Raw genomic sequence first — 13054 nt, forward strand, 5'->3', positions numbered from 1 at the left:
CCCCATGGTAAATCTGGGATATTTCAGCTCCACTTCAAATATATATATATTCACCCTTAAAATAAATGTAAAAAACAAAAGCAACAAGCAAAACAGAAAAAAAAAAAAAGAAAAAAGAAGCACACATTTTCTAAACTTTAAAAAACCTATATTCACACTGTTTTATAGTTTAAGTAGTAAACTTTGCGGACAAAGGGAGAACGGAATCTTTGTCCTTAAGATATGCAGTATGGCAGGTAAAGCGCTGGGCATTCTTCCTTCACAGATAACTTCTGCCTTATACAGTATGTGGTCTGTATCTAAAACAGCTAATATGCTTTTAACCACTGAACGACACTTCTCTATTACAGAAAAATAAAGCAATTTTTACAAATGTTTGAATAGATGATATATAAAATGAAAGGACAATTTGTTTTTATAGCTCTCTGTCAAGCTTCATAGCAGGCTGCCCAGCATGCAAACAATTTATTTTCTAAAAATGTCACTAAACAATGACAGGGATTTATAGGTCAAATGGATTTACATTATATAATTTAAATGTTATTCCAGGAAGACCTGACGGCATTTTGAACAAATAATCTCATTTATTTTTGAAGCTCTAAAGCTTCTATAAGTTAATTACTATTGAACTAATGGGTAAACTGGGATTATAATATAAAGTGTGAACATGTGCTTTAACTACACTTGAAAAATTTATAGAATTATGCAAATACTATAAAATGATTCATTAACTATGAGGTTTATAAGCATTTAAGGTTTGAACTTAACCAACATTGTATTTAAAACATACAGTAATTCTGCTTTGATTAAATGTGAAGGAAATTTGGTTCACTGTTTCAGTACCAATGAGAAAACATAGCACATGAAGGCTTCCTTATAACTAAGAAACTATAGCTAGTAATAATCTTCTGAAGTCAAGCAGTGAAAATGTCACACCTCAAAATATTCAAATCTACTGATCTGTTTATTATAATTGTACAATGTCAAGGGAACTTTTCTGGAAACAGAAACACTTAAGGACACAAAAGAATGATGTAAGAACCACTAGTGACTGTGGCATCTAGCCCTGTTCAAAGTAAACATCTATTAAGACATAAAGCCTAAAAAAGGACCACCTGATTTGGGGGGGAAAAGACACCAGAAGGGAAAAAAAAACCCCAGGTTTTTAGTCTTTGTATCCAGGAAACACTATCAGTGAAGAGGGGTAAATCTAATTTTAAATGTTTGAAAACAAGACACCCAGCACCGCAGTTTAACATGGAAGGCAGGCAGCCGGGTGAAGGTGTAGGCCAGGGACAGGGAAGGCACAGGGTGCCCTGGCCGCCGTCTAGTTCTCGTAGGGAAGGCAGCTGGGGCTGTCATCCTTGGAAACCTGATTTCAACAAAATGTTCTTGCAGAATTCATGTAAAATTTAATCTCCAAATATTCTTGGTCTTATACTTAAATTAAATCCCCACTCATCTAAGGAACTAAAGATAGGTAAGCATAAAACAGTATTTTCTATTATTAAAATTTAGAATTCTAAAAGAATTATTCCACTAAAATTGCTAAGCTTCTAACATATTAAAACTCTGACCATAAGACTATGGAGCTGACAGTAAGAATGTGGAGTAAGATGAAATTCAACATCATGCTGATGAAGAGCCTTTTATAATGGATCACCACACAAAGTTTAAATATTTACTGTGGTATACAGTATATACAGTTGTTCCTCAAGAAATGCCTGTTAAATTGTATTAATAACTATACAACCTCAGGTGTGAAATAGCTTTATATATTAAGGCTTTAAATGTTTTTACAAGCATCCAATCCCTCTGGTATGACCACTCTCCTGTCAGTAAGTTTTACCCTAAAGCTATACCCTTTATTTCCCCTTAAGGTTATCCACTTAGCATATAAAAGGGCATAATGAAGCCTCCCAAAAGAAAAGAAAATAACTTCCATTTAGCGGCAGAATCCCTAAATTTACCCTCAAAGTAGAGAAATCCTCAGCATCAGCATGTCAGTGGAAAGATCTAATTCCCAAATGGAAGCTCTGAGTTCCTTGGAGTACAGCAGAGATACCTAACACAGGTGTGGTTTACCCCCGCATCAGGCATATAAACTGGGAGATGGCAGATAAGCCTCTTCCTGACATTTTACCAATGTCGAAGAATTATAATTTTACCAATTATGTCGAAGAATAATCCAGTGCCCAAAAGAAGGATCACTTGAGGTGTCCCTAGAGTTTCTGCAGGGACTATTTCCCTAGTCCCAATTCAACCCAGCAGGCAGCCATCCTGCTACAGAAGTTGAGCTGCCTAACCTCTGCAGGGACAAAGGACAGGTAATTGCATGCTTCCACCCTGTTTGAGAATAGACCGGATGGAGAGAGCTGAAGCATCCCCTTTCTAACACAGCCAGACCCCGCACATGTCTGGTGCCTGCTTTCAGATATACTCCATGTACTGTAGCCCACAGAGCCTTCTCCTCCAGCACATACCATGTCTACTAACATCATAGACACTGTGTGACTGACTGACTAATCATTGTAGCATGGCGATGGTTGAAGGTTATACTTTATGTTTCAAAAACAGAAAATTGGAGTAAGTCAAAAGAATATTAAGTATATTCATTAGTGTTTGGAATCTAAGCCTACAGACCACAGCTGATTTAAATGTTGATTTAAACAAACATATTTTGTGTCTAAATAGACACTGTTTTGGCATACATTCATCATCACTTAAGTTTATTTCACAAACATGCCTAGCAGCTATTTTTATAAAAATGATGATTTAGATTTGAATAATTTTAAGGGAAAACAGGCAAGATTAGATCACAATGGTGCCACTTTAAAAAAAATACAAATCCTTTAGTTGCTGAGACTTAAAAAAAAAAAAATTCAAAAGAGTATGTCTACAAAGGCAGAACCCAGGGAGAGGAGCAGTTAGAATCTAATGAACAGACCACATCCTTAGATGGGAGAAGTACGTCAAACTAACATCCTGCCTTCTTTACGTTTAGAATAATCTCTCATCCAGTCTTTTTCAGAGACAGAGCGTCACTCCGACTTTAAGTAATTTTCTGTGAGATAAAGCATGGAAATAAAAGGCACTACAAACAGTACATCCGGTCTGAGACAGTCAAAGACAACCCAGGGCTCTCTAGTATAAATGTTTAATGACTACATAATTAGCAGCTCACAGACTGGGGGGTGGAAGTGGGGGTGTACATGATGCTAATCTAGGTAGATCTGGAAGAACCACCATCTTTACAATGTGATCAGCAAGCAAGTGCTGCTACGCATTAATTTCAACAGTGTAATTTTAAGAATAGAAAATATCAACCTCACTTTCAGATGCATGTGTCCTAAATTTCCAGTTGACTATAGTTAATTGCAAAAGTAATCAGCTTTCCTTTATATGAATAATCCTCTTTTCTTCTGCCCAATAATACCGAAGGAATTATTCACTCTATAATTGTCTACCATGATTTAACATTAAAGAAAGAAAGAAAGAAAAAGCACTGCTTAACAGTCTCAGCACTGGAAATACATGAAGAATTATACTCACTATATCTAGTCAAACCCAGTCCAACATTGGGACCAAAGCCACATATATATTTTAGACATAAATCTCTATAAAATCCATGCATTGCACTCGAGAGACCTAAGCTATCAACCATTTACCATCTCTCAATACACAAGTGGTGCTAAACTGTACTGGTTAGCAAACATTAGTTATGAGCAGGTGCCAATATGGCTACTAAAATTCTAAGCGAATGAGACAATGCAGCCGATGCTTTCAGAATTTGCCACACAAGATTTGCAACATCTATTTACATGTAAATAATTAGACTGCTGCTTTTTGCTTATAAAGTAGGGAAATACAGTATGACAGGGTGCAGGAAGGCTGCTCTGAGGGAAAGAGTTTATTTTTGCTGGGGGTGAGGCAGGTTTCATTAACAAAGCTTTGAAACAGACTCATTTCACTCTGATGCCAACTGCTGAGGCAAAGCAACAAAGTGCAGGTCAAAATAAGAACCAATGTAATGCTAAAGCACCGCAACGTTCAGGAGAAGAAATGCCCTAGTTTTTTTATTTTCAATTTTCTCTAGCCTTAGGCTTAAAAATTATGATTAAAGTGAAATATGAACCCAACTATTATGACTCTAATTAACTGTAGTTTATAGTACAGTTTTTAGATGATTGATAAGGAAAGAATAACTCTCAAGTTCAACATTAATGGAAAATTTGAATGAAATTAAAATGAAAGAAAATAAAGATAAAATTGGCAAAAAGACAGTCTAAAACATTAAGTTTTAACACACATGATGAATAAACTTTTATTTCTATTTCTGTCACTGGTTTGATAGTTATCCCCCAATACTATTTTCCTCCTCATGGGATTGGAGCTACAGAGGATATTTCTTGAGTGCATAGAAATTATTTCCAAATATAGAATTTTAAAGAAAAACTTAATAAAAAAGAATGTTTCTTCACAATTAAATTCATAAGAAAAAAGAAGATAAGGTCTGTGGTGACTCTTAAAAAGAACTTAAAATTTTAAAAAGTTAAAAGAATCTTCTTACTTAATCCAGTTCATCAGCTCCACTGTATCTGGATCATAGAATTCTCTCAACTCGGAGAGTTCATCCATCATTCCTGGCCAGAACTGAAATTAAAAACAAAACAAAACAAAAACAAAATCCACCCCCATACCCACAACTATCACTCAAATTAAATGAAAAGAGAGAAACTGCATATAACTTGTAAACTGAATAAACATGCCAACTGGAACACAAAACTATTTAACTGTTGTGAAAACCCTCCTGATACAAGTAAGCTGAAGTCAGAGAAACGCTGACAAAATTACTTCGAGTAGGAGCTAATTAGGACTAGAGGAGTTGACAAGTTTTAAAAATGAACTTTTTTATTCTAATAAGAATGCTATTGTATGTAGTGTCAATATTTTGTAAAACATTAATTTTGATATGACAGGAATACCAACCACAAGAAAGTTGACAGTATATTAGAAAAATGTAACTAAATAACACCCTTTGTCCATGTAGTCTACTCTGAATGTCATCTCAAGGGCTGAAATGGCATTATTATTTCTATAAAGGATTTGTGGGAGATAACACCATTTTATAGCTATAGAAGTACTTTCAGATGTAAAATCTCACTTAATTCTCATAATAACCCAATAAGGATTATTGGGTTATCATTGCTATTTAGTTTTCATCTTACAAGTAAGGAAACTACAGTTCAGAGATGGAACCTGACTTGTCCAGTTCACAGAGTGACAGGAGGTATGACGTAGAACTTGACTCCGAATCCAGCCCCTTTACACTCTGTGAATGGTGATCTTATTTTTTGAACTAGAAATCTGGACAAATCTGGATGCATTTAAATATAATTACAGGTACAATGGGAAAGAAGAATATTTGAAAGCAGAGTCTCCAGAAAAGCCTGGTACATTTGAAAATTCTCTCTAACCCACTGGTGTCTCCTGGCCAACTTGAGTTACTTAAGGATATACAGTTACAATGTAAAATTATACTCAGAATCCACCACCTATTTAATATAACAAGTCTGTTAACTTAACAATTAATTTAATCTTGTTTATCAAATGATAGTTGACTTAAAAAGACATGATCATCTATGTATACCCTCAGGTTCACTTCAGAATCCATTTCATATGTTGATTATTAGAAGACCACTGACAATGTATGTGGTATGTATTTCAGTGATGTTGCAAATACAATACAATGTTGCAAATTTCAGAGCTACTAATTAGAACCAAGGTAACACCTGCCTGGTCTATGGCTGTGCTTCAGCCCTATCATTTTCTTAACCTGCCATCTCATCTTTGATCATTTTCTTAACCTGTCATCTCATCTTTGGACTTTTTTACTGTTCATTCACATCTTGTCTTGGGTGGGTGAATCAGAAAATTAGAGATGTAAAATCATATGTCAGCACTTGTGGTTCTAGTTCTGGGAAGAGATATTGTAAAAATACTGATTAAACAATATCTTTGTAGTATCTTCCCAAAGATCTATCGTTTATTTTGATTACTCTGATCATCAACAAAGTACCAACATTTTAATGACTGGGTCTAATTCACATCAAAATCTAGTTTTAAAGTCTTACAGCAAACTCCTTAATGAGAAAATATGCACTGAATTAACTAAACGCTGTTTCTAAACAATCAACAGTAGCTCTTATGGGGTTTTAGCAACCGAAATAGATTATTCATGACTAGAATAATAATTTTATTAAACTTTTTATTTCACAGTGGAGATTAGTACGCATTTTTCGTTTGAAATAGGATTATCTACAAGAAGAGATACAGCAAAATTATTTTTTTTGGTATTATGAACAATCAACTCTGAAAGCCCCATTACAAAGGCTATGTAAAACTCAAATCAAGCTTTGAAAGACATGAATTCAAATCACTCACAGAAAAATCTGTTCAGCAATTGAAAAACAGATCCAATTTCAAGAAAACTCTAATCTATACATATTAAGTCTATTTTCTCTTGGTTTTCCAATCACTCATTGAAAAACAGATCCAATTTCAAGAAAACTCTAATCTATACATATTAAGTCTATTTTCTCTTAGTTTTTTATATTTTATGAATTTCGAGAACATGAAATATCTGAACTATTTTACACAGTGAAAGATGGGTGTCTCAGGATTTCTTCTCAAGTCCTATACCAAGAGAGAGTAGGGCTGTCTTAGAGGATTCCCTAGAATACAAACTCCCTAACTCAGGGAAAATCTTTAAAAGATTTCCTGGAAATGATGGTATTTTCAGTGCTATCACACTTGGTTCTTCTACAGCAGTGGTTCTCAAGGGGGATGGAGGTGGGACTTTGCCCCCAAGGGACACCTGGCAATGTATGGAGACATTTTTGGTTGTTGCAAATGCGGGGAAGGGTGCTACTGCTATCTTACAGGTAAAGGCCAGGGATGCTGCTAAACATTCTAAACTGCACAGGATAGCCCCCAACAAGAGATACTTATCCAGCCAAAATGCCAAAAGTGCCATGGTTGAGAAATCCTGCTCTACAGCAGAGGGTTTACAAACTTGACAGCACATCTTCTGGAGAGCTGGCTAAAGTGCAAATTTCTGGACCCAATGCCCAGAGTTTCTGAGTCAGTAGGTCTGGGATGGGCCACAAGAACCTGAATTTCTAACCAGTTCCCAGGTGATGCTGATGCTGCTGGTCTGGGAATTTCTGAGAACCACTGCCCTTTGCCCAGTTTATTTCTTCTACAATGCCCTACCTTAATTTTATCAAGAACAAGCTTTAAAAAAATAAATGCAGTTTCAAAAAAGTTGAATTCAGCTTACACACAGAGACAGTGGAAAAGATTGTTCCAGTTTGCACGCATCTTTAATGGTGAGAAAAGAACAACGATGAGCTGTATCTTTTCCATGTAGGAGGTGTTTTACCCTTCAGGATTATTGTATAAAGATAAATTCACCTTTAATTACCTTAATTTATGATTAAACATATACTCATTCTGATCCTTAATTGTTGCTTTTCAGGTGGTTTTAAGCTTTATATATTTGTATTAGAGCAACGGAATTCTCAGAGGCAAGGGCTGGAAATCTAATTCTGTGTTTTCCAACATCTAGGATTTAGCACAGGGCTCTCCCCATAATAGTAAATGTTTTTGACAGATAGGAACACATAGAACATACTTTTTTTGGAAAAATTTATACTAGATTCATCCAATATAGTGATTATCAAATCTTTTTTTGCCTAAACCCTTTGATTCAAATAAAATCTTACATGAAAATATCAGCAAATGAAACCAAAGCTGAACTGCTGTGGCTGCTCCGTTGTGTGGGTGATTCATGCATCTCCCCACAGCCCCCATTTCAATTGCCCTCCTAAACCTGGGGCTCTGATTCAAACAGTCAAATCTGAAATCCACTCTCCTCATTAAAAAAATCTTTTGGTGGCAAACTGTAAACTTAAAAAATGCGTAAGAATTTTTGTTTTGGGTAATGGATGCTGCTGATAGCACAACACTGTGAATGTAATTAACACCACAGAACTGCATGCTTCAAAGTGGTTAAAAAGGGAAATGTTATGTTATATGTATGCTACCACAATAAAAACCAAAAGAAATTTTGTAAGAATTTTTAAAAAGAGAGGATGAGAGCTCAACCGTATAAAACAAACTCTCTATGCTACTTGTCCAGGTGGAAATTCAAGCCCCTAAATCTCAACAATGTGACAAGAGTCACAAGTAGTCAGCCTGAGTGATGACACATTTTCTCTTAACAGGGTACTCTAAGCTTGGAAGCACAGCCCATGGTGTTTCAGAAATCAGTCAGCTGAGAATAGGAAGCATTCCATCATTATCTACTCAAACTAAAGAATAGATAAAAAAAGCTAATCTTCTACTGTATTTACTTATTTATTTATGCCCAGCCCTGTCACAAAGGTAATTTTAAGCACTTTATAAAATATGTACATTAAAGTATGACACATTCAAAAGTCTCTTACTCTATATAAATAAGGTAACAAAAGAAAATAATTTTTCTACTTTATGCATCTCAAAATAGGTCTGAAAACATCTTGATATTCAGAATTTGCATCAGACAAATACTAAGAGTTAAATCCAAAATTAAGTAGAAGGACAATCACAGTAGATTTGCTACAATTTTTTTTTATTTGTTAAAAACTATTTAGGAAACAGATCAGTTTTCCTATCAATGCCAGCTGTCATAAGAAACTAAGAAGATACTTTACCCTCCAGAAACCAATTTATTTGCCAAATAACACATAAAGTACACAGAGTCAAAGCAATTAATTTGCTAGATGAATTAATGACAAGAATGAGGAAAATCAGTCTTACCTTATAGCAAAGATACAGCAGTATTAAGATCGGTACTGAATATCGCATTATACATATCTACATAAGAAAGACACTGCTTAGATTACAAATTTTTAAAACATTTTGCCTCACTGTCTTGTTTTGTTAACAAACGCCTTAAAATATATATATATATATAATTTAACAGTGGATGAATCTCCAGTATGGAAAACAAATAAGTCAATGCAAAGGTTCCAGTTATTTATCAGATATTTGTAGCTTCTGTTGCCACCTAGTAAATTTATAGGGAAGAACAACTCAAAATTGCATTTCTAGGCTAGTAATCATTATCATTCACTTATTAATAAATAATTTTAGGAAAATACATTAAAATACTAATGATAACTTTGGGTAATGGGATTATTGGTAATCTTTAATTTATTTTTCCTGCTTTTTAGTGTTTCCAAATTCTGTATAATGAACATACCTAATTTATGCTCTGGGGAAGAAGAAATGATACATTCAAAAGATGATTTCTTATAAAATTATCATCTTGCTAAAGTTAATTTCTTATAAAATTATCATCTATCAGCTATTTTCGCTTCAAATTTTAGTATCTACTTCACCAGACTGAAAAAGTAACTACTGAAAAAAATGAACTGATATGAAAGAAATACTAGAAGTCATAAAAATGAAATGGAAAAAAGGGTATCACTGACCCTTTTTGGGTTGTAAAGACGGACTAACTTCAGAAGTAACTCCCATATTTCCTGGCTGCATAAGCCAAATGATGCAAATACACACATGTGTGATGTCCAGAGGTACTTCATTCTGTAAGAGCAGAAATAAGCAAAGGTCAACAAGTACTTGTATATAAACCTGGAGTCTGTGATAGAAGTAGAGGCAGCTTTACACTATGTGATGGTAAAATCTTACTGAAACTATACAGAAACCATCTGTATAGTTAACTTCACTGCCTTTTGTGAATTATCACAGAAGTAAATATAGGAACATTTGTAATTAGGAAAAAAACTGGTTATGAATAATATTTTGCACTAGGAGAAGACAGTAAACAAGGGCAATTTTACAGAAACCATATCATTAGTGAAGATGATTTTAAGTTTCCAAATTGTATTACATCAAACACAGAGTGGTTAAATAATATAAATAAAATCAATCAGACAAGACAAAAATACCTCATTGTACTCAATGCCAAGAATCCAAACAGAATAGTATGTATTAAATTGTAGGCAGTTTCAGGTTTCATTTCAATTGTGCATTTTTCCACTTTACTCATGGATTGTTGATTTGCAGAATCACTGAATAAAATAGCAAACACACAATTAAAGCTGGATACGTAATTTTAATTTAGTTAAATGTTTTTTAAAGAAAATATAAGAAAAGTTATTTCTTCATAAATTTAAAGATGCATGTGTATATTTATATTTGTTTATTGAAAAATATAAAAATGCATTATTTCCTAAAGATGAATTAGCATTAATCAATTTTGAATTTGTTTATAATGCTCAAAGTGTCACAATACAAATGTATTACTAGAGTGACAATTTCACAGCAGATTTCACATAAATAGTAAAAATTTAAAGTGCTTCAATTCTTTAAATAGAGAATAGCAAGAAAAAAAAATCCTTTTGGACTCAGTGAAACTAGAAGAGACTTTTACAGATGTTTTATGAATTGTTAACAGTATTTTGTAAGTCCTCACAAATAAGTAGAAGTGAAAATGGTACCCACAAACTTCAAATTCAGTTCTTTATGAACCAATGACCATATTTTTAACCTAATAATACTTCATTATGTATGTTTAACAGAAGACTTTTATCAAATGTTAACTACATTAAAATTATCACATTCAATAACATTTATGGTAATTCCTTAACATCATCTAGCACCCAGTTAGTGTTCAATTTTCCTTGGTATTCCAATTGTTTTTTTTTCAGGTGGTTAGTTTGAATCAGGATCCAAAGGCTGTACACTGCATTTCATTGATATGTCTCCTTAAATATCTCCTCTCCTCCCCCAATAACGCCATTTATTTTTTGAAGAAAATGTATCACTTGTCCTGTATCTCTCCCCACCTTCTAGAATTCTGGCTGATTATCTTCTTGTGGTGATGTTTATTTTAACACATCTCTCTGTTCCCATGTTTCCTACAAACATGTAATTAGATCTAGAAGTATGTTAGAGTCAAGTTCATTTTTTTGGCAAGAACACTTCATGGGGGTATTGATATATTATGTACTCTGTCTTGCATCACATTGGGAAGAACATACTGTCTGGCTGTCTCTACTTTGGTGATGTTAAGATTGATGAGTAGGTCTAGATGTTGCAAAACTTGTCAACACAAAAAGAAAATACCAGTAAGGACTGCCAGTGTAAGATAAAAGTAATACTTTCATAAAAGCCCCACTGATTCTTCGTACAATCAAACAGGATCCACTAGGTATGCTGGTTTTCTATGTAAGTAGAGGACTTTTATTTCCTAGAAATCCTCTGCTCACATTTCTAGATTCATAAAAATGTTAAAATGATACTTTGAGGCAGTTTTCACCACTGGAGGTAATCTTTTACTTAAATTTTATGTATCAAAGCTCAAACTCTGGCTTCTATATTGATATTAAAAGATTGTTCCAGACAAGTAGAGGACAAATCTTCTTGTCTTCTCTTGATATCAGGGGAATTCTGCAACAGCCCCCAACCCCCAGCGCCCCCCCCACCTCAAGGTGAAAGGCTCTTATTAATCCTATAAGCTTAGAACAGGGTGCCCTTTTCAGTTTTATCCTTCAGGCTAATGTAGGTGTGTTCTATAAATGTAATAGCATCACTCTTCCTAATACTAAAAAGGTAAAAATAATTTAAATTCTTGGCATTGATAAAAATCCTACAAATTACTTAGAAGTTAGATCTTAAGACACCCTAATTCTTAAATTACTTTAATGAATGTAGTGCTTTTTCCTCTAACAAAGTCCTAATATCCCTACTTCGTAGATGAGGATGCTCTAAAATCTTTATCTAAAATCATATACCAAATCAGCTTCCCGAGATGGCTCATAGATTCACACTGAGCATGGCAAACACTTTCACAAAGATACTGCAAGCCCACTGAATTTCTTGCTTTGCATGCAGTCTAGTGTCCTGTCGACACCTGATATGTCTGGAATAATATTAAATTACACTGTCTAGAACAATTTCCATCTATTTTCACAGGGCTAAATTTTTATCTTGGGCTAGGTATAAAAAGAACACTTCTGAAAGATACTAAAATAGTTTATAGCCAATGAAATATTTTCATGGTTCAATGTTGCTTCATTCTTAATAATCATAAAACACCTCGACTGATCTGAGCTAATTTTAATGACTTTTTCCCGACATGGCTCTCTTATGGCTTAAATTGCAGCTCACCACACCTTAACTGGTAAGTTAACTATATAGAAAAAGGGCTTCCTTGTGAGGTTCATTAAGTTTTCACAAATGACAGTAGCTTCAACTTCTTACACTTAATATTTTTCAATTTAACATGGATAGTAAATGCAAAGATATCCATCAGCTTAATAGGTAGATATTCTGATAAGCTGTTTTAAAAGTCTTAATATATATCCCTGACTTTTTCTTTCAATAGACTGGTAGGCAAGCCAATTTTTTTTTTAATGTTGATTATTGCTTAAGACTTTAAGTAATATAATTACGGTCTACTCCAACTTCATGAGCCTTGAAATAATATGCCAAAAAACATAAGAATAATGAACTCTTGATATTTCATGAGAACTAAAAAGGCAGCTAGAGGAAGAAGGTAGAAAAACATAGGAAACTAATAATGGAACCTAAAATGGAGGGTTAAGAGTCAGTAATAGATAACTTCTAAAAATATTCTAGGCCTAAGGCGCTAATTTAAGGTCTTTATGTTATTTTAACTTATTTTTTTCTTGCAAAACCTACAGAGTAAGTACTCCTAGTATTCCCATTGTACAGATAAGGAAATGGAAAATGAAAGGTTAAATAACTGTCTCAAAGATCGCATTGCTCCCAAGTGTGCAGTGCCAGGACTTAAGCCCAACCCAGTCTGCACCTGCATCAACTGCTCCTAATTGTTTCTTCACAAAGAACCTGAGAGTGGAGTGTCTAAACTGGAAATATTCCGCTTTTACGCTGAGCAATACTCCACTTTCTGCGCCTGATAGTTTCACTTTCAATTTTGTAATTTATCTGCCATGTAGAA

General features: G+C 34.1%; 1 protein-coding gene across 2 annotated transcripts in view; it reads right to left on the reverse strand.

Annotated features, from left to right (window-relative positions):
• Positions 1-13054, reverse strand: part of DPY19L3 (dpy-19 like C-mannosyltransferase 3) — a 113133-nt gene that overhangs the window by 12673 nt on the left and 87406 nt on the right. For both annotated transcript variants that reach the window (XM_077132273.1, XM_077132272.1), the window contains exons 13-16: positions 10017-10139; positions 9540-9651; positions 8863-8919; positions 4571-4653 (exon numbers count right to left, since the gene is read on the reverse strand). In XM_077132273.1, coding sequence (XP_076988388.1) covers positions 4571-4653; positions 8863-8919; positions 9540-9651; positions 10017-10139 — 375 coding nt within the window. The remainder of the gene's footprint in view (positions 1-4570; positions 4654-8862; positions 8920-9539; positions 9652-10016; positions 10140-13054) is intronic.

Source organism: Tamandua tetradactyla, chromosome 16, assembly GCF_023851605.1.
Source record: "Tamandua tetradactyla isolate mTamTet1 chromosome 16, mTamTet1.pri, whole genome shotgun sequence".
Lineage (NCBI taxonomy): Eukaryota > Metazoa > Chordata > Mammalia > Pilosa > Myrmecophagidae > Tamandua > Tamandua tetradactyla.